Source organism: Cyprinus carpio, chromosome B9, assembly GCF_018340385.1.
Source record: "Cyprinus carpio isolate SPL01 chromosome B9, ASM1834038v1, whole genome shotgun sequence".
NCBI lineage: Eukaryota > Metazoa > Chordata > Actinopteri > Cypriniformes > Cyprinidae > Cyprinus > Cyprinus carpio.
Genome location: NC_056605.1, coordinates 32104611 through 32130073, shown reverse-complemented (window position 1 = coordinate 32130073; position 25463 = coordinate 32104611). Strand labels below are relative to the sequence as shown.

The window sequence follows — 25463 nt, the reverse complement described above, 5'->3', positions numbered from 1 at the left end:
TACAAAAGCCAGTAGCGCCTCCTGTAGGGCTTACTGCAATAATCATTTAAATCACATCACACTTACTTGATCATATTTTGAGCTCATTTAAAATTCTAAACAACAACAAAAAAAACGTATTTGTTTATCTTTTGATTATTTATAAACTTTTATTAAAGAAATGTGTAAAATGTTGCTCATCAGAATCATGGGTTCGATCGAGAAATGTAGGCCTGTATGTTAAATGCAGTGCAGTTTTCTCTGGATAAAAGTAGCCTAAACGTAAAAGCCCTTGAGCAGACCTGATAAGACCAAATGAAGGAATGAATGAAAAGTAATACTAATAATAATGATGATGATGATGATAAAAAAAAAAAAATGTGTTATTTTCTTTTCTTTAAGTAGGCTAAGTGTGCATTAAACGATTCAAAGGTTATCAGAATTAAAAGTTAAATCTGTCACTGCAGCTTTTTGAAGTGTAAATTTTGTTTGGAAGGATGAAATAATAGTAGGCTACATTTTCATCAGTTATTTTATCGGTTATTAAATCAGATACAGAGAAGCACAGTAAAATTACATTTATTTGAATGGAGTTGGCAACACTCGTTCAGGTGGAGCGGCATTTACTACACAGAGCCGTAATACAATGACAATCTACACAAAATCGATTTTAAAATCGCAGGCGATTCTTTGTCTTCTGTTTTGAGAAGCAACTGGGCAGGATTTGTTGTGAAAACCTGGCAACCCTGATCTGAGTGTTTTCTGGCTTTCTGGGTGATTTTGTTTTTCACTTCACAATATTTTACAGGTGTGTCATATATATCGTACCACAGTTTCTCCAGTTTACAGTGAGGATCCTTCCAGTCCAGCACAGAGACGCTTCACTCCTGAGTCTCCTAGATTATATTCCAAAACAGATTCAGTTCTCTCAGGTGTGAGGGAGTTTGATCTCAGAGCTGAAGTCAGAGCAGAACAACCTTCATCTGTGGACGTCACAACGTACTCAACCTGTAGAGAACCAATGACACACTCTTCTCACTCTCTCAGATCAGATCAGTTTAGCTGTGAAGTCCAGTAGTAAAGAGAAAGTACAAATCTTGGTAAAAAATGACATTTAAACTGAGGATTTCAAATGTCAAAGAACAAAAAAAAAAAAAAAAAAAAAAAAAAAAATGATCATAAAACATTTAAAGCCTTCATTTAAAAACAAAAAATACCTGCTTAACCAAACTGTTCTGCCTTATGTAGACATTCATTCAAACTCTGTTTAATCACAACTTTCATTACACAGCAGAGCTTTATAGTGTTATTTTTGATTAATATGTACAGAGCAGTGGTGTGCTGGTGTCGTGTGTGTGTGTGTGTGTGTGTGTGTGTGTGTGTGTGTGTTCTCTCCATCACTCAAGGATATAAAAACCTGAGATCACCTACACTGTGAGATATTATTCATCACTTAGTGTAAATGTGTGGCAGATAGTACTTCACACCTCAATGTATTGCAGTGGGTCTGGGCGATATATAGAATATTAGTGATAATATCAGCATAATTTTGACGACGATGTAAAACATTTGAAAAATATCGTGAATATCGAATATTTCAAATCAAGGATACTTTCCCAAAAGAGGACGCGCCGAACGTCCAGAAAACAGAACACATGTGACTGCGGAACACTCCTCTACTACGCGAGCTCTCGTGAGTGTTAGTACATGTTAGACATTTTATTTCCATGTTTTGAATACTTTATATTTTTTGAACTACACATCCTGCTTATGGTTTTACTGTACGCTACACAGCACTGCATCATATTTAGACCGTATTTCACTGTATTCTTGCCATAAAATCAAGAAAAGCTGGTTTACTTCACATCAGAGCATTAAAAGTGTCACCTGTTCAGTGCATGGATTTATATACTGAATGAATCGAGGTGAAACATCAATCAAGGTGTTTCAGAAACTGCAGAATTCACACAAATCTCTGCATTAATTCAAGAGAAATCAGCAGATAAATGAGTAAATGAGAAGGAGCAGGTTTGTTGTGGATCTGAACCCGTGTCTCTGACATTGTTGAGCGCGCGCTCGAGCCACTAAAACTACTGATGAACTTTTCCCTGAAACACACAGAAGAATCTTTTCCAGCAGCGTGTTCACAAGAGAGAAGCTCTTCATTCCTCTCCTTCACAATCATAAAGATCATCAGTGGTGTCCTGCACATCATTGTTTTGAGCTGACTGTGAGATCTGATGCTCTAGAGCTGGATTTGTGTTTATTTATAGTCTTCAGATCCTGATCTGATATATAGACCTAGTTTTATTTCTGTGTTTGGACACTAATGTTGTGAATCAGGGCTTGTTCTGTAGTCATTCACAGAAAATGCGTCACATCTGAGTTTTGCAAAAGTCATTTTCATAAAAAAGGCTGACATGTAAATGGATATTTAACACAGATCTCATTAAATGACAAACTCTCAGCTTGTTTTTGTGTGAATAATTCATGTACGTGTGGTGACCTGCTGAAATGTAAGTTTTAATCTTTTATTTGTGACATTAATGTGTTCACAATGCTGACAGAGTAAAATAGGTGTTAGAAAACTAGACCTATATCACTCATAATATTCACATTCACACTTCAAGCACAAGTGAAAATGTCTCAATGTCATATTTAATAATGCAGACCTATTTAAATGTATAATAATCTAAAATAATATCTAGTACTGTACAGTAAAGAGCTAAGCACACTTCAAGCACAAGTGAAAATTTCTCAACGTCAGCTTTACTGATCAATGTGTGGAGCGTCTCTTTGCTGCAGCTGCTGCTGATTTAATGAACGAGTTTCTCATGTGACGGGGTTGTTTTACCCGCGGCGCTAACAGACGCTTTACTCTAATATCTACTGTATTAAAAACACCTGTCGTGACTCCTTTAAGATTCTGGCCGTGTTATTCAGGAGAAAAGCTCTCATTCAGGAACATTTATTTTAAAGGTGTCAGATTCATTATTAAATATGATAGTTTAGTTCATGATGAAACACTCACACAGCTTTTCTGCAGTTGATCACAGCTGGTATCAGTCTTCTTCTCCCCTCAGATGATGTGTTGTATTTCTTGGGGTTCAGTTCATCCAGCGGCTCCTCTGATATCTGAAGCATGTAGGAGATTGTCCATGAGCAGTGAGCAGGAGAGAGTTTTCTCTTGAGTGGTTTGTCTGATTTCACAAACTCCTGAATCTCTCTGAACAGAGTCTGATCTTTCACTTCCAGCAGACAGAGGAACAGATTGATGGACTGATCAGCTGAGAGAGGACGATAATGAACTTCATGTTTGATCTTGTCTTTAATGTACTCTGTGGTTTCTGCGATGCTCTCTGAGCTGTTCTCTGTGTGTGTCAGTAGATCCTGTAAGAGTCTCTGATTGGACTCCAGTGAGACGCCCAGCAGGAACCGCAGGAACAGATCCAGACGTCCATTCTTACTCTCAAGAGCTTTATCTACTGCTGATGTTAGATCATACAGAGAGTCATCATCAGATCTGTATAATCTGAATCACATAGTGTATAATCTGAATTCACGCAGTGGCTCCATGTTCTTTGTTAAATGGCAGTAAAACAGATAGAAAGCAGCGAGAAACTCCTGAACGCTCAGATGAATGAAGCTGTAGACTTTCTTCTGATGAATCACAGATTCCTGCTTAAAGATCTCAGTGCAAATCCCAGAATACACTGAGGCGTCAGTGACGTCTATGCCGCTCTCAATCAGGTCCTCCTCATAGAACATCACATTGCCCTTCATCAGCTGTTTGAAAGCCACTTCAGCAAGTTTCACAATCACTTCTCTGTCGGACGGCAGGAGTTTCTCTGGATCTCTCTCTTCATACTTCTGCTTCCTCATGTTGATCTGAATCAGCAGGAAGTGGATGTACATTTCAGTCAGAGTTTGAGGGATTTCTGCTCTCAGATCTTCTGCCAGGAGCTTCTGAAGCACAGTGGATGATATCCAGCAGAAGACGGGGATGTGGCACATAATGTGGAGGCCTCTTGCTCTTCTGATGTGTGAGATGATTCTGCTGGCTTGATGCTCATCACTGATTCTCTTCCTGAAATATTCCTCCTTCTGAGGCTCATTGAATCCCTGAATTTCTGTCAGACGGTGGATGTATTCGGAGGGGATCTGATTGGCTGCTGCTGGTCTGGAGGTGATCCAGATGAGAGCAGAGGGAAGCAGCTCTCCTTTCATGAGCTTTGACATCAACCCAGCCACTGATGAAGTCTCAGTCACATCACAAACTTTCTGAGCGTCTGAAAACATCAGTGTGATTCTGCTTTCATCCAGACCATCAAAGATGAACACAACTTTACACTCCTCATAAATCTCTGAGTCCAGATCTTGAAGTTCAGGATGAAAGTCCAGCAGAAGTCTGTGAAGACTGTACTGATGATCTCGGATCAAGTTCAGCTCTCGAAATGCAAGCACAAACATGAAATCTACATCCTGATTAGCTTTTCCCTCGGCCCAGTCCAGAATGAACTTCTGCACAGAGACGGTTTTTCCGATTCCAGCGATGCCTTTAGTAAGAACAGTCTTGATTTTCTTCTTCTTCTCCTCAGATCCTGCTTCAGCTGAGGCTTTAAATATGTCATTGCAGTAGATTGGAGTGTCTTGTGAGTGTTTTGTTCTGGCTGTTTTCTCCATCTGTAAAACCTCATGTTCTTCATTCACTCCTTCTCTCTCTCCCTCTATGATGTAGAGCTGTGTGTAGATGCTGTTCAGGAGCCTCTCATTCTCCTGGAGTTTCAGTCCCTCACATAATCTCTCATACTTGTTCTTCATGCTGGTTTTGTGCTGCTCTTTGACTCTCTGTAGTTCATCATTCACTGCTTGATCATGTTTATTCAGAGACGCTGTAACGCTCGTGTTGTTCAGACAGAAGACAGAGGAGACTCCTCCAGAGATGCTTCGCTCTCCATCTGCTCTGCTGAAATATCACAAGAACAACAGATTAAAAATATAAAATTAAATTAACATCTAAACTGACAGAGATGTCTTGTATTTTCAGTATAATTTCAGTTTGTTGTTCTGTTTAACTCTTTGTGTAATGCACATTGTTCCAAAGGAGCTTCACAGAAAAGCAGGAAAGTGTAAAGAAAAGGAAAAGAGTCTCACAATCCTCCAGCGAGCAGCTAAAGGTGACGAGGAAAGAACAAACTCACTGAGAGCTTTAAGAAATGAGGAAGAAACCAAAAGCTCCTCCTCAAGCTGACAGCAGAGACTCTGTTACACAGTGAGTTTCTTTTATCTGGACATTGAGATCAAATTCATTTTCCATCACTGAACTTTTATCCACAGATCTGAGGTGAAATCAGGAATAAAATCATAACTCATCTCTCTGTCAGGACTCGACAGTGTGAGCATTTTACTCTCATCTGCAGCAAACACTAGATGTGTGTGAACAGTGAAGTGTGTTCAGGAGCACAAGAGCCAATAAAACAAGCTCCTCACAGAGTCTTCAACATCTTACACTGCAGAACAAACATCATCATTATTACTCTTTACTCTCTTAAATGTGGAGAATCACGATACAGTCTAAAGTGATCAATAAACTTCAAAAGGCTGCACATTCAGAGTAAAACCGTGGTACTGTTGCTCTTCTACAGGCTTGTGTTTTCACAGCAGTTCACAATCAGTGACTAGAGCACATTTATTACAGATGATCGCTTGTGATTGACAGCTGATGAATTATAACAGTCTGTACTTCATGCTGTGGATATCGTAACATGTTAGATGGTTGTAAGATGCATATTTTATTTCCCTCATCTTTCTTTTTTTGTTAACAACTGTTTATTGAATTTTCTTCTGTGAACAGTAGTATCAAGCAAAAAGCAATTGTGCAAATTTAGAACCCATCCCAACCCATCCCACCCCTGGTAGACTTAAGAGTAGAGAAGAAAAATAATAAATAAATACAAGTAAAATAAATAATAATAATAAAAATAAATTAAATAATATTAATACATAAAATGCAATAAAATAATATTTACAAAGATTTTAGAAAATATGACACAACATTAAAAGATGAATGCCATAAATTAACAGTTTTCACATTAGACCCATGTATACGAGAAGTTGAGAGTTCCATCGAGATAATGTCCAACAAATATACCGCCCAGGTTCGTCTGTCCATTGTGTGAGGAGGATTCCAGCGGTTGACTAGCAATTTTTTTGCTGCAGTGAGAGCAGCTAACAGTAAACATCTTTGTTGGACGGACAAGGTAAGGTCCCAAAAGTCATTCATGAAAAAATGGCATGGAGTCAAACAAATCTCAGTACCCAACAAATAAGAAAGGTCCTGTGAGAGAAGAGTCCAAAAAGGAGAGAGAGAGGGGCACTCCCAAAAAAATGCAAAAATGTGCCTGAAGATCCTTGTGAACAGAGATTGCACTTAGGAGAAGAAGACAGATTCATATGAATTGAAAACGTTTCATTGGAGTCAAGTAAACCCTATGCAGCAATTTCCAATGAATCATTTGGTGGTTAGGGTTTTTAGAAGACAGTTTAAACATTCCCCATATCTGATCCGAAAATAAAACATGTACATCCTCATTAATATTCTTAGCCCAAACAGTTGTAATAGATAAAGGTTTATATGAATGCTCAAGAAGAAAAAGATAGATGACTGAAGCAGAGGAGGGAGATTCCTCAGAGGGAAGGATTAGTTTGTGCAAAGGGTGAATAAGCAGTTGAGAGTTCCAGGGCACCCCATATGCCCGTAGGGCCGATCTAATGCGCAAATACATAAAAAAGGAAGTGCCTGGCAGATTATATTGAGTTTTAAGATTCTGGAAGGATTGTAAACCATTATCATCATAGATCTCTCCCGGAGTGTTTACTTTATGATGAGTCCATTGCGGACAATGGAATGGATTATTGCCTGACAAAAGATTATTGTTGTGGAAAATTGGTGAATGCTTATGCCATATTGTAACTAGTTCTAAACGTCTTTCAACATCCCTCCATGTGGATAGGAGATGGATTACAATGGGGCCAAACCTAGATTTACACTGCCTAAGCGGAACCCCAGAAAAAACAAGATGCTTCAAATTATATGGATACACAATAGATTCCTCAATTGCTCTCCAAGATACAGAAGCATCAGGGTCAATCTCCCTCATCTTTCTGAAGGAGCAGCCGGCAATAGAAAAGCAGGCATTTCAAAATATGAGTCTGCTGTATTCCTGTTTGTTTATAATTAAAAGTCCCACATCATGGATAAAGTTTTTTGCTTTGTTTAGACACATTATTAGATATTTTCAGACATTTCATTCATATTTATCAAGTTTTCATTGCGCTCCTGAAGTTTGTTAATGTAGGAGCTCGTGTGCTCATTGTGTCGAGTGTCTGTGTGTATTGAGTGTGTTTCTGACTCCCATAAAGCACTTCAATCATCACCACATGATTATCCTCACCTGGGGTCAGAGGTCACTGCTTCATCACTGAGTTCAGGAGGATCATACATGGATCTATCACTCTTCAGAGACACACAGCTGTGATCAGGAGATGAAGATCTCTGACTGCAGATCCTGAGAAAACACACAGAAATATCACACTCTTTAGCTGTAAACAGTGATGATGAGAGAAAGTGAGAATCTGCAGCATCAGTCAGATGTGACGCCAAAACACATTTACATCATGATCATCTGATCCGGACGCTTCTCCACATGTGTGAATGGTGGTGTGCCGGCAGAAGACAGTTTGTCTTCCACTAATAAACAAACTCTTAGCAATGCTGTGAGGTTTTCTGACCCGCACTCTCGGTCATACAGGGGTCAAGCATCCAAACAAATAGTTCAAATTACATTTATCTTGAGGAAAAACCCAGTGTCTGTACGAAAGAAAAGCTCTACAAGACTATTATAAAGCAGCCAAACAACTCTATACTGATTCTGAGCTGCACTTCTGGGTAAGTGTGTTATTAACTGTTCTTCATGATAAAACACTAGAACCTACTGCTACTACTGTCTAGTCTATGTACATGCTTCAGGTTTAAATATCACTATATGCCATAACTGTAGGGCTAATACAGTATCTCCTCTATGAACTTCATGTTTGAATATTATGTAGATCTATTGTACTACATCAAATTCATGCTTTATTCATCAGTGCAGTCTGTCTCTTTAATGCTTGAAATCATAAACGTCTGTTTCGCTTCAAAGTGTGTCTTCGATGACGGTATTCTGTAAAAATGAAAATCATGTTTTTTGCATTCTGATTCTGACGTACAAAGGCACAAAACATTTGTTCATTATTTTGTGGGTTTTTTCCTCCACTTGTTTCAGTTTTTCTGCCTCAATAATGCGCTGCAGTGCCGTAAACGTCTCTTGTACAGTCTGTCGAGTCTAATACTGGATCATCTCTCACCTGAGGTCAGAGGTCACTGGATCATATCTCACCTGAGGTCAGAGGTCACTGGATCATATCTCACCTGATCACTGGATTCAGGAGGATTTATCTCACTGAGGTCAGAGGTCACTGAAGATCAATCATCTGATCTCACCTGGGGTCAGAGGTCACTGGATCATCACTGGATTCAGGAGGATTCATGGATCTGTTGCTCTTCAGAGACTCTCTGGTGTGATCTGGAGATGAAGATCTCTCTCTGATCTCCATAATGACAGACTGACACGAGAATCATATATGAAACACTTAACTAATCATACATGACAATATATCCATTAATGCTTCAATTATTATTATGTAACAGAATATCCATTACACTTTAAATAATTCAGAGAATTGTGATGAGGAGGATGATAAAATCATCAGCTCTACACTTCAGTCACAGTCTGAAATATATATTTCAGGAGATCAGTGTGTGATCATGTGTCAGCAAACATGCGTCTGTTCCTTCCAGAGAAAGGAGAAAAGCTTAAAGGGGTCATCAGATGCCCATTTCCCACAAATTTACACTATTCAAAATTCTCCTAGTGAAAATTCTGTAACATAGTTTGGTTAAAATTTAAAATAAATAAAACAAAAACAATAATCTGTAGAGATCAGAAATATCAAATATATTCCATCTGTCACTCAAACAGGCCTCATATTTGAGCTTTTCTTTCCTTTTAAAACTCGTTCGTTCTATAATCTGATGTCCAGGTTCATTTCTGCTTATTTTCAGATGAAATTCAGCAGCAGGTCAGCAATTAAGAATTGATCAGCTAACACTGTTTTTCCTCACTGGGTTGTTGTTTTGTGGAAAATAAGACAAATAACGCGGAACTGAGGACTTTGGACCCATGTTAAACTGTAACACCTGCCAAAAATAAAATCCTGCTTATCATTCAACTTGAACGCCCACCTTTGCATATTCATTTGTAAAGAATCCGTAAATTTATCTCAACTAAAAGAATCCCTAGATCTTGATATTATTATAATCCTGAAGATGAACTTCCGATCATGCGATTTTACATGCGTCACAACTCACTACAATGGTTTAAAGATCGAGTTTAGTATGAAAACAATGCGAAAACGAAAACATTGTACAATAATATGACATGAAATCAAAAGCTTATAACTGAACTTACCGTAATGGGATTTTTATGCCAGTTTTTAAGTCTTCGAAATGTGAAGTTACATTCGGTAAGTATTGAGACTTTACTTTCGATTTCAACACAAAGGCGTATCCTCGTGATGCAGACCGCGCATGCGCAAGAGACCTCAGGTGTCAACAACATACAAACCCCGCCCATTTGTCAGCTTTCATTTGTCTGCTGTCAGTCTCTCGTTAAATGTGTTTAGCGCCACCTGCTGCACTGGAGTGTGTGACATAACGCGTCCTCAATTACATTCTACTGATCTCATGAAAAAAATACTGTTAATTCCTACCCACTTCCTTCAAATTTTAGTTATGATTTCTTCAGTTCAATTCTTTTTAAATTAAAGCTTTTTGCAATTGATATACATTTCAACTACATATATCAAATGTATCTGTGCTTATTTTATTCATAACAATTTGTGTCTTTAAGTGTATGTCCTAACTCCAGTCTAGTAAATATATATTTTGATTGATTTGAATATAGTAATATATTCTGTTTGTCTGTATCTCATCATCTCTCTTCTGCCACTATTGCATTTTAATGGACACTTTGCTTTAGTTTTTTCCAAGCTGGATCTCTATGTTTTCATTTCTTTGTGTATGGTCTTTGGTATTTCAACATTAATAATAACATTAGCACAACACCATACTAACACTTCTGGAATTCCTCAGTTTGTGTAAATCCACATGGGGTTCAGAGTGTAATTTTATTTATTTATTTACATAACTTTCACACATCTTACCCTAAATAATGGAAGTGAAATGTGACAACATGCCCCATAGGTGTGACACACTGTAACATCTGAGGGGCACGAAATAACATGACCATATAACAGCTTAAATTATCTGATCTAATGAGAAAAACATACAAACTTAATATTTTGTAATAACGTTATTAACCTTTTTTCAGATAAAACAATGGCATTTTTTAAGAATGAAAAACAAACTAATTTTGGAGTTTGACAATGAGCACATCGCAGCCATGTTTGGGACGGATCTGATCAACACACAGCAGAGTTCAAAACAATGAGAGCAAACAGATGAAGAAACACATTCAGAAACACACAGAGATGAACACAACACTTCCCTCCACAGAACACCAGACAAATAGAGGAGACATTTCTGAACACTGAACACTGACTCTCAGTCTTTATCCATTTGTTTCCTGTGGTTTCTCATTAAACTTCATGAAAGTAAATAGAGTAAATTACTTCACTAATGTCATAGAAAAGCAGTGTGACACCGTTCCCATCTGCGCAGCTGGAATTTAAAGCTGGTCAGTGTCTGATATGCTTTTAACTGATCTTGGGTCAGTTTTGTAGCTTCACTTTTAATGAATTTAATATGCGTGGCTAATAAAAAAGTAAAAGTTTGTTGTGTTCAATTGGCCTAGCTCTGCATAAAAACACACAAAAAAGCACTACAAATTAATAAAAGAACACAAATTATACAGACAGTTATATTTAATATTGTTTGATTATTTGTAGATTACAGTTCATAAATGACACATTCATGAAAACAGCTGTAACTGTTTTCTTAAAATGCTGTATTATTCATGTTTGGACCGAGTTCTCATTGCATTTACAGAGTTTTGAAAATCAAAACACACCACAATCCCAAAAAACCACAAAAAACAAACACAAATCAAATATCTAAAAAACATAGAACAAAATTGAAACAAAAAATATATATATATATACACTTTTCTAATATGAATATTACTATTATAATTCTAAAACACAAAATAAAATTCAGAAAACATTATAAGGAGTCAGAAAACACTAATAGATATAATGAATAAAGGCTACATGTCTCGTCCGCACTGGTGACACATCTCATGACATCAGCTCGCTCACTCCTAACATTGTTTTAATGTGAATGTTACTTTTTAAAATAACCATAACTTGCTCAATTTTTTACCGAAAACTGTTTGGTTTGTTATACACCATGAGATGTACTTATGACACGCATACTTATAATGATAACCATGGACTTCCATTGAAAATAACATTGACAGAACAGATAGGTGCTTGAAGTATACACCCAAAAAGGTATTTATGTTAAATCAAATGTAAAGGCTACTAAAAACTCAGTGTACAGAATGGCAACATTATATAGATATATATTCAGGCATATATATCAATATATACACTTTTATAATAGAATTATTAGCTGATAACCCTGTCGTTTATTTTAACTGACCTCTTTAGAAAGCTGAGACCCTGTAGATTCTTAGGAAACAAAGAATAATGTGTGAAGTACTGACACAGAGTTATAGAGGCTAGAATATTGTTTTTTCTCAACTGACCACATTTCAGCTTCTAGGTCTCTTGATATGACTTTAGAAACACAACTGAGCCCAAGCAGCAGGTCTTGTGAAGCTGTGTGCAGAAGCAGATCAATATAGAATGAAAAGAGAGAGTACTTTAGACCATTTATTTGCCAAGGTATGCTCATGTGTTTTGTCAAATGCCCTATGGAAACTCCCCACAGGACTTTTGGATACCCAAAATGCATACTGACAATAAAAGGCTTACTGTGTGGCAACCTCTTGGTGTAGAAACATAATCCTGGCCTCAAATGAAAGGTAACACTCTGAAGTTTCTTGCAGACTATTGGATTGTACGTCAGGGGTTCTGATATAGAATGACTACACAAAATATGGAATAATTACACAAAAGTCTCTATTTTTACAACTATGTATAAAGGTGACATTTGCAATAAAAAATAGGTACAAGATTCCCCTTTACAAATACACATAAAGAAATGCTGCATGTTGAAATCCCCACCCTGTAGAGAGAGAACTACACTACTGTGTAGGACAGAGATAAAAAAGGGCTAATGCACTTTGAAAAGGACGGTTTTATTGAGCTTCTGTTGCATGTTGTTGCTCTGTAAGGTAAGGTTAGTCCACAAGACCATGGAAGCGGACGGGAAGGTAGCTGTGGTCATGAACTAGGGGCAGGAATGTCAGCAAACGGGGATGGAAAGATCTTGATCACTCATCCCAGGTACAACAGAGAGCCAGCCAGGAAAGCTCGTCTGTGACGAGATGGGATCCGGTTGGTGACGTCCGAAACTCCGCGGTTAGGACATCTTAGCCTTTATTCTGTATATCTATTGAATGGGCTCCACTAAAGCGGACTCGATTTCTCATGACACCGGCAGGAGAAGGGTATTCCTGCACAACCGGAGGCTGCAGTTCTAGGACCCTAGTTTTTTTACTGGATCAACACTAATTAAAGATGGACGACGTGGACAGCAATCAGACGGTGAGTACCGATATTTTAATTACGTTTTATTTTATAACGTTTTAAACGGTGCGAAAGTTTACATAGTGAGAACTGCTAAACTATGAATTAATAATTAATTCCCACCCAAATTAAGAATTCGTGAGCTAGATTTATTCATTACTACGATGTTAATTCGTGGCCATGATTTCATAAATCCTAGTTGAGTTTTAATGACGAAGTATTATAAGTGAATCTAGCCAGCACATTTTAAGGGGTAGTTCAGCCAAAAAATGAAAATTTTGTCATTAATGACTCACCCTCATCTCGTTCCAAACCCGTAAGTCCTCCGTTCATCTTCAGAACACAGTTTAAGATATTTTAGATTTAGTCCGAGAGCTTTCTGTCCCTCCATTGAAAATGTATGTACGGTATACTGTCCACGTCCAGAAAGGTAATAAAAACATCTTCAAAGTAGTCCATGTGACATCAGAGGGTCGTTAGAATTTTTTGAAGCATCGAAAATACATTTTGCTCCAAAAATAACAAAAACTACTTTATTCATAATTTTCTTCTCTTCCGGGTCTGTTGTGAGCGCATTCACAACACTGCAGTGACGCCGCTGACGTATGACACTGCTGACGTGTTTTCTTTGTTATTGGGTGCACCAGAGAACATGTCAGCAGCGTCGTACGTCAACAGTCACAGCAGTCGCGTTCACAAAGTGGATCCGCACTGCAAAACTTACGAAGATGTTTGCATACTGAAGAAGAGTGTTTGGACAAATAATTAAATCCTCTTGGTGCCCATATGTGGTTTTACTATAAACTGACATACCAAAAACAAATTATTATGGAAATTAACAAAAAAAAGACAGATATAATAAGATTAGGAGTATTAATACATTAAATACAAAATATGTGGTTTTACTATAAACTGACAGATTACGAATGCATTAGCCTCCCAAAAACAATTTATCTTGATGCAAGGCAGGGGTGTCCAGACCTGCTCTAGGAGAGCCAGTGTTCGGTGGAGTTTAGCTCTAACACACCTGCCTGGAACTTCTAGTAAGAACCTTGATTAGCTGCTTCAGGTGTGTTTAAATGGCTAGATCATCCAAAAATAAACATGTCATTAATTACTCACCCTCATGTCATTTCAAACCCGTAAGACCATCATTCATCTTCAGATCAGAAATGATGATATTTTTATGAAAATGCGAGAGCTTTCTGAACCTCCATAAAGGCTGCAATGCAACTGAAATATTCCCAGACCCAGAGTCGTAGTAAGAACATCATTAAAACAGTCCGTGTGACATCAATGGTTCAACCACACTTTAACAAAGCTACAAGAATACTTTTTTGTGCAAGAAAAAAAAAAAAAAAATAGCAATTTTATTCAAACAATTATTCTCCACCAAATCACATATTCCGCCATTATGGAGAGTAACAAGAGGCATGAACATTTCTTTCCTCTGCATGTAAACAAGGCTCAGTGCATGCGTGTTCGTCCTTACTACGACTCTGGGTCTACATTATGTCTTACTACGATGTGATTTCTCTGGGTCTGGGAAAATAATTCCAGTTTGTGTTGCTCACCGTGCAGGGTCAGAAAGCTCTCGGATTTCATAAAAAAAGCGTCTCGGAAATATCTTAATTTGTGTTCTGAAGATGACCGAAGATCTTGCGGGTTTAGAAGGACATGAAGGTTGAGCAGTTTAATAATAGAATTTTCATTTTTGGGTGAACTATCCCTTTAATTTGGGAAGATTGCTAAAAAAACTCTGCAGGACAGTGGCTTTCTGTGCTGATCTGACCCAGTACTATATTTTCCACTGTAATGTTTGTTAGAATCCCATCTTGAACTGCTTGCCTGTATTTCCCATAAGGAAAACAGATGAATGACATTGTTTACTTATAATTTTTAGAAAAAAATTTAAAGGCTAAAATTTTGTTGTTTGCATCTTCAGACTAATGAAATTGAAGTATCCAAATGAAGACCCTAGCAGTATGGAGTATATGGTGAGTTTTATTTTAATTTTTTTGTTCAAGGTTGATACATGCTTTGTTAAAGTTAATACAGAAGAATTTGAGTACTCCATCCTTTTAAATACTTCTAGGATACAGACGTTGCTCAGGAGGTGATCAAAAATGAACCGAACTTGAGCAAAGGTGCATCATTGAAGACAGTCCAGCAGATGTTGAAGTGTTGGAAGATAAAGTTCTTCAGGACCTTAGCAGTTTACAGTATGCAAAACCATGTTGCTGGGACTGATATATGGACTGAACTTGAGCAACCCTCCTGAACTCAGGTACACATTTGGAGTACTGAAGAAGTTTCTGGAGCCAGTTCCTGTTCCTGGAATAAGGTTTGATTGGTTACCCATGAATGCCAATTAGAAAATGAGAGTAGTTTGATATTTCTGCTATTTTGTGTCATTTTTGTAATGTGGTTTTCAGCTGTATTTAACTGTGTAATTATTTATTGCTTGTTTAACAAATACACTTTGATCATTTGTGACATCTTGTCTTTTGACTCATTACAAGACAAATCACACAAAAAATGCTTTGTTGAAGGGAGTTGTACCTCTCACAACATTTGGCTGTGAGAGGTACAATTTCACTTCAGTGAAGGTATCGCTGGTGTTTATTTGCTGTTTTACCTGAGAGAGAGAGAGAGAGAGAGAGAGAGAGAGAGAGAGAGAGAGAGAGAGAGAGAGAGAGAGAGAGAGAGAGAGAGAATATAGTGGTGCCTCTTCTCTATGGAACATAATTAAAAACACTATGTTTACATGGACAACAATACTCCGATATTAACCTGATTAGCCTAAAACAATACTCTGATTAAGAAACTACCATGTAAACAGTGATTTCTAATTACCTTAATCCAGCTAAAATCATAATCGAAGTAAACACAAATCGAATTAAGACGTGGAGTATTCCTATTTTAGTCGCATTATCGGACTGCATTACAGACATGTACACTCCTTAATCTAACTATTAATGTTGTTAATACGATGACGAAGTGACTCATTCTTTGCTTTGGGGTAATAAACTGCACTTGAAGCTTTCGTAAAATTCGAAAATGAAACAGCAAAAAAAATCTGTTTATAGTACCATAACGAAGACAAACTGTATGTTGATAATTCTGGAAGGAACGTTGTACTGCATGGCATGGAGACGTAATGACGTGTGCCATTAATCGATCTGTAACATGTAAAACGGGAACATGAACAGAATAATCTAAAAGCAACTCATGTAAACACCTTAATCAGAATATTGTCTTATTCAGAATAAGGTCAATAATTAGATTACTGCTGCCCATGTAAACGTAGTCACTGATAGCGTCAGTCTCCTCTGTACGTGGTTGTTTTTCAAAAACCAGTGTAACTTGCCAAAAATGCTATTAATCCCCTGAATTCAGGAGGGAGAAAAAGAAAACACACTTCTAATTTTCTCATTTATTAACAGTAGGGGTGTGTGACGAGACACTTAGCTCACGAGACACGAGATTGGGTTCACAAGAACGAAGAGAAGCTTTTTGCTGTATTTTTAAGAAATCCTCAATGATAAAAATTAATGACTGGAAAAATATTCTGCAGGTACATTTTGAAATGTTATAACTAATCATCTTGTAATGAATTTTCATTTCATTTCAGTTCTACTTTTGGACACCGAATGTATGAATTATCAAATTCTATGCACTTTGAAAGACAATATATAAGCACTGAATTATCCAAGGCGTTTTTCAAGCACAAACTTTTGCCACAAACTCTGACTGGCTTCTCTCCTGTAAGATTTCACACGAGTCGCTTCAGACCTTACTGTACATGAATTCTGAGCTTCCAGAACTTCTGACTGAGGCTGCACGTTTGACCTCCTAAAATTAACTCCTTTCCACAAATTGAACATAGAAATAAAAATTCTGTTTTATTCAGTTTTTTTTTCTTAGTCTTATTAAATGCAAACAATAAATGCAACCATAATCAAAAGAACTCTCTCAATATTCAAAGTGCAAACAGAGACAAGAGCTAAGAGGTGTTATACCCACACAGCCCAGCCTAAGATAGCTTTGATATCAGCAGCTCGTGCTGGATGAGCAGAGCAGACGTTTAAAACAGTTTACAATTGAAGCGACCGATATCAAACTGAATTAGGTTTTCAATTCTATAAAAAAAAGTCTTAATAAAAGAAGAAAAAAGAGGCAGTGCTGCAGTGGACACCGTAATGTAATGTAAACGTAGCAGTGGCATATTCTATGCTAATTTTTCATGCTTTGTCATGGTGATGTCGCGGGACAGCTTTTTCACTTGAAGAGAAAACTTGCCACATTTTAATATCGCAAGATCTCATTACACACACCCTAATTAACAGTTTGTCCAAGAATCTGATGACAAAATCTAACCTTCAAATCAAAATCAGACCACACACAGCTAGCCCCAGTTTGTTGTATGCGCAGTGAAACAGAAGTCGTTGCCTCCGGTTGATATTCTGCATTAAGCTGGCCGGCCTCGGATGTCAACGCTTGAACAGCGTTGTCTGCATTTGTATCCATGCCGAATGCTACTTTTTTAAATCGAGGATCCAGCAACATTGACACTGCAAGAAATAAGTTGTACATTTGCCAAGTTAACTTTAGTTATAAATTGATTAATTTCAGTATATCTCTCAGTATATAACTAATCTATACAAACCTAGTTGATTCATAGTCGCCACACATCTTTTGGTCAGGTGCTTGTTTAAAGAGCTAGCTAGCCTCTGACCAACAGACTCTGGAGCATAAGTGTTTGCCATACTTCCAGTCAGCTTCTGCAAGTTGTGCACCGAGACAATTAATGTAGATGTGACGTGGCTTTCAGCAGACATTTCCTCTGTCACCTCCAGGAATGGTCTCAGGACCTATACAAAAACAGGTGATAAAACAAACTTTGTTTAAAATTAAGGTTAAATAAAGGTTTTATTGTAAACAAGCCCCACAAACAAAGCCTATCTATACAATATGATACAAAGTATGGTCACCTCAGTTGCATCAACCATTGCAGTCCAGTCCTGGGGGAAAAACATGGGTAGGTCCATGTTGCTCATTGCTGCAGAGAGGGGTTCCCGGAGGTTAAAAAACCTCTCTAGCATTAAATAAGTGGAATTCCATCTAGTTTCAACTTCCTGGAGAAGGCGCAGTTGGGGCATTTTCAAGTCTTTTTGCAAGTTGTCTAGCTTCTTCTTTGCTGTGCAGCTGGATCTAAAAAAATCCTACCACTCTCCTCACTTTGGATCTCAAGTCATCAAGTTCAGTGTCTGCAGCAAGACTGTCTTTTACAATAAGATTGAGAGTGTGTGCAAAGCATGGCGGATGTCTCATGATCATTTTTTTTTTTACTGCTGCAACCACATTTGCTCCGTTGTCTGTAGTTACACAAAAAAACTTTGTCCTGAAGACCCCACTCCAGAAGGATACTGCGGAGGTGTATAGCAACAGCATCATCTCTACCTCCACATCCAAAAAAAAAAAAAAAAAAACACATACCAGATTATGTATTATGCACATAGTTTCCTGACTGTTAAATCTGAATTTCTCTGTTTAAACAAACATCACACAGTAGTTTACTCTGCATTTTTACTCCGGGATTGCAGAAATATATTTTTTACAAAAAAAAAAACTAATAATCATTAGAATACACAGTAGTTTACTCTGCATTTTTACTCCGGGATTGCAGAAATACATTTTTTACCAGTTAAAAATATATATTTTACCTTTCGACCTCCAGTAATTTGGACTGCAGAGAGAAATCATCAGAAATGTAATGTGCTGTCACAGAAATATATGATTCCATTGCAACAGATGTCCACAGGTCAGTTGTGAGACAGACACTTTGTACAGCCTGAAAATAAATGAATGTAAAAACAATTTTAACCCGCTCCATCATTTTGAGCCACTTTGACACAGAAACACATTTAGGTTTTCAAGAAATTAATTTAAAAATAATGATTGTATTTAGGAATCAATCATAATAGTCATTAGAACGATTAGCCAAAACGACTCAAATTTTAATGAAAATAAAAATGTTTCTGGGCCAAAACAACTCAAAATTATGGAGCAGGTCACATGTAGTCACAGCTGACTGTCACTGCTGTTTGTCATGTTGATAAATAAGAATTCTGTCATTTGTACATTTATCAGTATGTGGTGATTACTAAATGATTAATCAAATTATGAATATAGCCATTTAACAAAACAAAACAGCATATTGAAATAGAGGGGAAATAATGACAAACAGGAAAAAAGTTACTCAGACGTACAGTGAGCTGGTCCTTCAGAGCTTGTTTTTCTTTTGAATATCTTTCCAAAATTAGTTGTTTTGTTGTTTGTCTGCATGGAATCCTGTACTTTGGATCAAGTGTATTCACGAATGCTCGAAAACCTTTATCCTCCACAACAGATAGTGGCTGCATGTCCTTGATTATGAACTCAATTAGCTTTTGATCCAGTTTTTGTTTGGGAAGACTATGAGCTACAATGAAAGAACAATCATATAAAGAAAACAGCGAGTCAGATAAAAGAAAGACATTTTAAATCTTATGTGCAAAAAATAACCTAAACTAAATCGGCTACAGGTTAGGGTTAGGGTTTGTGTAAAAAAAAAAAAAAAAAAAAAAAAAAAAAAAATCTTAAAGAGGAGTCGATTCCCCTTAATGGAATTGATTCCAACCTTTGCAATCGACTCTCAATTCCCAACGCCTCTGAATCGAGGAATAGATTCTGTACAACCCGACAAGTTCACTTAACTCAAGTTCAATAAAAATATATTTTTAAGTGTCTGTTACCATGTTTTTAACTAGGTATTTTGAGTTTATAGTACATATTTATATTGGGTACGGATAACTTGAACATTTTCAGTAGTTTTAAAATGAAATATTTGCATTCTTACAATCCAAAGTGTTCATTTTTACTTTTTTTTTTTTTACATTAATTGGGGACTCTCACACAGTCCTAGATTTATAATCCTCCTATAATTTAAAACTTAAAATTTTGAATATGGCAAAATAACCACAGAGAGACTTCAGTGCAAGTAACTTGTTTATTAACCAAATATGACGTTCTTAAAATATTTTGTAATATCTCATATTATTGCAATGTAAACAAACACAAAATACTCGAGACACATGAATGTGCCATGTGTAAACTTTCCCAAATTGCCTCGACGTCATTCAACATCCAGGATTACTATAAGTTTTCTAAAACATTTAACTGTAACAAATTGAAATGATAAAATACAGATGTATGAAGTGTAACACGTATTACAAATATTACAAGTATAATACAAAGCTTATCTTTAGTGTTTTGTTACGTATACAAAATAAAGCTGAAGTTTGTGCACTGCAATGTAAACAGATACAGAATCTCTCAGTCACACCAATGTGCAAGTATCCTCTGTGAACATTCAGTCCTTCAACAAACATTTAACATTACAACTACTATAATATACAACAATTCTGTAAGAGGTTTAATATACAAAACAGTACGGCAGTGTGCAATTGTCTGCTGCAAGGAAGCCTTTATTTAACTTGCAGTTAACCCTATGTGCAGATGCCTAATGCAACCACACCATTCCACAATTTTAAAATTACCTGTGTATTATATTTGTAAATATGTCCTATGGTGTGACATTGCAAAGATTTAGAAATAACAATTAAACAAATAGCATGAGAAAGTTACAAATACCATTAAAGAGATTGAACTATTTATAATGATTTTTTTCCACATTGTTTGTTGTCACACCATAGGACACATTTAGAATATTTGTCAATACAAATATATGTATTAGATACACAAACATATTACACAAGTATAAAAATGTACAAAACAGGACTTCATTCAACTTCATTAAAACTTCAGGAACAATATCTATAAAACCCATCTGTTCGATGTTTTACAGCAAGAAAAACAAATGTGCTTACACTACTGCTAACAGGTCATTTTTCAGACTCAGAACTCTAGGCCTCAACTTTCCATCCTCAAGACCCATCAAGACCTTTTGGACGAAGTCAAATGTGTTGAGCAATTGTTTTGGATAGTTAAGGTGCAGGGTGTATGTAAGTGCAAAGAGAATGACGAATGCATCAGCCAGTGTGGAGGACTCAATAACAATGTTACCCTCAATCAGAAACTGCAATCCTCTCTGGGCAGAAAAAAAATGTGCATCTGATGATGTGTGATAGCTTAGGAGGAGCCCAAGTGGTACATCACTGATGTTCGGTTCATCAGACTGCTCCACCTAAAGACAACAAGACAAACAATTACCCATTACTAAAATCTTTCTTAAAGCTGACACCAAACCTGCAGTCAAATACCAGGACAGTCCAAAAAAGGCAAACGCAATCACAACCTGCACATCTATTAATCACAATCAGATCATAGGTGTGTTCACATGTGACGGCGATTATTTTAATAAACTATAGACACTGCTGAATATGCACACTTACGTCCCACATCTTGAACATGGACATCAACTTCATCCTTTCATTGTCAGAAAAAAATAAATGAATAATTCAGTACGGATGCTAATCAGTATAGCCTCACAACACTATTCATGAACCAACCATTAGAGTTCAACTACAGATAATTAAGCACCTAAAGCACCTTTACCAGGCATTAAGAATTGTAACCAACTGAGCTGGAGGTCATAAATCCTGAAGAGCTGATCAAGGAGTTCAGAAGCTTTTTTCCGAAACGGCTCTGAAGCCGGGGGGTATGTTGGTCCAGTTGAGCAAAAGAAACCATTCTTTAGGGTGAAACTCAGCACAGATCTGTAAAAAACTCACAAAAAAAAGAAACTTACACATTTTGAACATTCAACACAACCACAACAAACAATTAAATGTAAAGATCTTGAATAGTTATAATAAAGAAAATATCTGTACCTGCGACTCTAATTTAAGAGCAGGCCATCGTTTTCAGGATTTCATTAACTGACGATCTCTTAGCGCCGCAAAGTGCTGTGCATTAAACTTTGTGATCAGGACAAGATTTTTGTCAGTCATCTGAACTTCATCTATAATTCTGTCTTTGTTGTTCGAGGCCTGAAGCAATCTTAAGATAGCTGAGTACCTGTATTGCTAGTTTGCGTCTGCACATTTCACCTTTACTTGTACAGGCATAAAATAAATCCACTTTCAAGACAACTAGAGTATTGCACATATATTGTTATGAAACGACGGTAAAATAGCAAGTTAATAAATGACTTACCAGATCAACGTAAAAACGTGTCCCGAAATAAAATCGATATACGACCAGACAGGCGTGGTCAAAACAGAGTAAAACTTTTGCCCGATGATCTTCGTGAATTCTTTTGCGAGGTGCTACAGCGCGTGTCATCTCAGGAGTGATCACAGAAGGCTGCCGCATATGAAACCCTGGTTTCGCTATATTTCTCACCTGTCGACAAAAAAAAAAAAAACCAAGCGCGCAGGCAAGCGGACCAAAATGTTGAACTCTCTCTCAGAGCGCAGATGAGCATGTAAGTTGAATGCACATGGATGTGACGTCAGGCGGGATCGCGTTAAACCTTCAAATTTCGGTCTTACAGTGTACACTGTAAACTCAAAAATAAAAAAAATGTACACATGACGCAGAAAATTTGAGACTAATGAACTTTTTAAAATGTTTAAGTTATTACAACCCATTTTATTTATCAAACCTTTACTGTTCGGTCTTACAGTGTACGCACCACTGATCTATAATATAGAACTGGATTGCTCATGACGTCATGAAAGTGAAGCCGCCGCGCCGCCATATTGGTAATCCCTAGTGTGCATAAACGTTCTATTGAATTAATAGGAAATTGTACGATTTTAATGAGAAAACATCACCTAACAAGTCAGCATTTTTAAATCTGAAGTATTTCTGTACATTATTACAATGCAAACACCCTAGGCATGTAAACGGTTATTTTTTAAATGTCGGGAGTTTCCCCTACTTATTAAGAACCTACGTTCATTACAGTAGCGAACATCATGAACATGATAAACATCAGACGGACACGACCTCAGCATATAAAACAACGACAAAGTGCTCATTCTAAAATCTGAATTTATTCAGAGAAATAACTGACTATATACAGTACGGATTTAAAGACATAAAGCTTTATTTCCAATATAGTAAGTTAAGCTTTTCATTTCATTATAGAGCAACATTAACAACATAATTGTTTTATTCTTTGGTAATATATTCAAATCCATTTCTGATACTAATACGTTCATGTTTAATAATTCCTGAATAATTATGTTCATGGATCGTTACCTGTGTCGTCAGTGCGCAGCAGACACACCCACCTAAGCGGTTTAAATATATCGCTTATACTGCCCCAAAAGACCGTAAACACTGCAGATAACATCTGAAGTAAACATTAATTTACATACACATAACATAAAAACTAGTCCCGTTTGGTCACTGCAGTCCACACATCTCTCCACAGTCCTTCTATTCTACAACATGAAGCATCACAAGTTAATTCTGAAGCAATTAGTTGGTTCAAACAAGCATTTGGAGAATAAAGCACAAGGCTACATAGTAGATATGTCTGCTACACAATACTTTCTTTACATACCTTTGATTGTGGACACTTTTTCCTGAAATGAAACTGCTTCTCCCTGTGCCACCAACTGAGAACATTAAACGTAAATAAATAAAAATCACCTCTGACCCTGTACTGACCATAAAGTTTGATCAAGACAATGTTTTAATACTTAACATAATGCTCATTTATAAAGCATAATACAATGGTTCTGGTGAAGAACATTAATAAAAATTATGTGGAGAAAAAAAAAGTTCTCATATTATGAAATATTACCATTTAAAATAATGCTTTTTTAATCCTTCAGAAATCAATATACTTTAAAATATAATTTATTTCTGTGATGCGCAGCTGAATTTTCTCCAGTCATCACTCCAGTCTTCAGTGTCACATGATCCTTCAGAAATCATTCTAATATACTGATTTGATTCTCTTAATATCAGTGTTGGAAATGGTTGTGCTGCTTAATATTTTCTTGGAATCTCTGATCATTTTTTCTGGATTCATGAAGGAATGAAAAAGATTTGGAATGACATGAGGGTGAGTAAATTATGACAATTTTCACCTAATAATAAAATATCCCTATAAAATAAAACAATCCCTTTGAGAACAAAAATTATGATAATTTTTTGATGTAATCCATGAGCTCTCAGACCTTCCATGGACACAGAAATGTAGTAAGGACATTGTTAAAATGGTCAACGGACCTATGTGTAACGTAACAACAACATTTAAACTTACCTTATCAATGGACTATATGGACTATATATCAAATTCATTATCCAGTTGATGATCCCCTGACACTTGGTAGATCATTGTTGTAATTTATTATAAATATGCACATTTATTCACACACAACAAAATAATAAAACATTAAAGAGTTATATGTTTTTTGTGCTGTTTGCTTAAACTTCATTCACAAATGATTTTAACAGTTAAGCTTAACATACCCTTAAAAATTAACTATGGTTTTAAAAGTTAAAAAGCAAAAAACTAAAACTACATACTTAAACTATGGTAACCACAAATTAACCATGTCATAAAATATATTTAATACGACTGACTTTGTATTTAACATGAATTAGTCAAAACATTGTAAGTTACCAATTATAACCGTTTCACTGTACAGAAAGAGAGCAAAGAATCAATCATCAAAGTCAAGAACATTATCATTGACTTCAGTCTCAAAAACTCTAATTATAATCACTGAAGCAGTTGTGAAATGAATCTCTTACATTGTATGCACAGCTGTACATTGTTGTTTATGAAGAGAGAATTCACCACAGAACAGCAAACGTGCGTTCTGCCTCATATTAGCTTTCTTTTTCTTTTTTGTCTTTGGGAAATTGCATTCAAAATCCATTTGGCTCAGAAATCTGAGGTGTCATGACTGAAATCGTGTTCCGGGAGGAGCAGTGTTTCGGCGGGTCCCTCTGGTCTAGTTCCCCGAGTACGTGTCCAGTAGACCCCTGCGTTAATCCGTCCCTGGAGTTATGACGCTTACACCTTGTCCAGACTGAACACAGTAGAAGCTGTTGATTATAATCAGTGATAGTGTCTACACTGAATGTGAAATCTCCAACAGCAAATGGATTCCTGATCTATTTCTGACAGTCCGAGCTCTTTACAGGCCGCTTTATCACTTCAAGCTGTTGCGTCCCGTATAGACATGGTGATGCTACTTTTACACCAAATATACTTTAAAACAAACACCAGAGACCGCTTAGACTAATGTTTCACATGCTGGGAATGCTAACATTATATCTAAATATAAACCATAAATGCTTAAAAATCACTTACCTCTGTGCGATTCATGATCAGCAGAAGAATGGCGACCTCCTGAACCGGACGCTTGCACCAGAAATCTACTGCAGCTCTGTGATTGGCCAAAATGCTTCGTTCGACTTTTCGGAGATGATCTCCTGTGAATGACCTCTGACCTACTTTCTGTACGATCTGAATTTCTGCGCTTTGAATCGATAACCTTAATGCTGTGAAACGCGTCTGCAGCGGTATTATTATTATTATTATGTGCAGAAGCCACTCGAAAAAAAAAACTTTCTCACGCTAATTAAAGGGGTTTTAGTCTGAATAAAATGCTAGC

General features: G+C 36.7%; 1 protein-coding gene and 1 long non-coding RNA gene across 2 annotated transcripts in view; both read right to left on the bottom strand.

The window, feature by feature from the left end:
* The window catches only part of LOC109083327, a 76503-nt gene extending 53039 nt beyond the window's left edge, over positions 1-23464 (bottom strand). The window contains exon 1 of the long non-coding RNA XR_006155674.1: positions 23393-23464. This is a non-coding gene — a long non-coding RNA (uncharacterized LOC109083327). The remainder of the gene's footprint in view (positions 1-23392) is intronic.
* Positions 3007-9673, bottom strand: LOC109047769 (NLR family CARD domain-containing protein 3-like). The gene is given in 4 exon segments (XM_042731935.1): positions 3007-4945; positions 7434-7547; positions 8522-8654; positions 9548-9673. Coding segments are annotated over 3 exon segments (2166 nt in total). The 5' UTR covers positions 8635-8654; positions 9548-9673.
* Positions 23465-25463: the final 1999 nt, after the last annotated feature.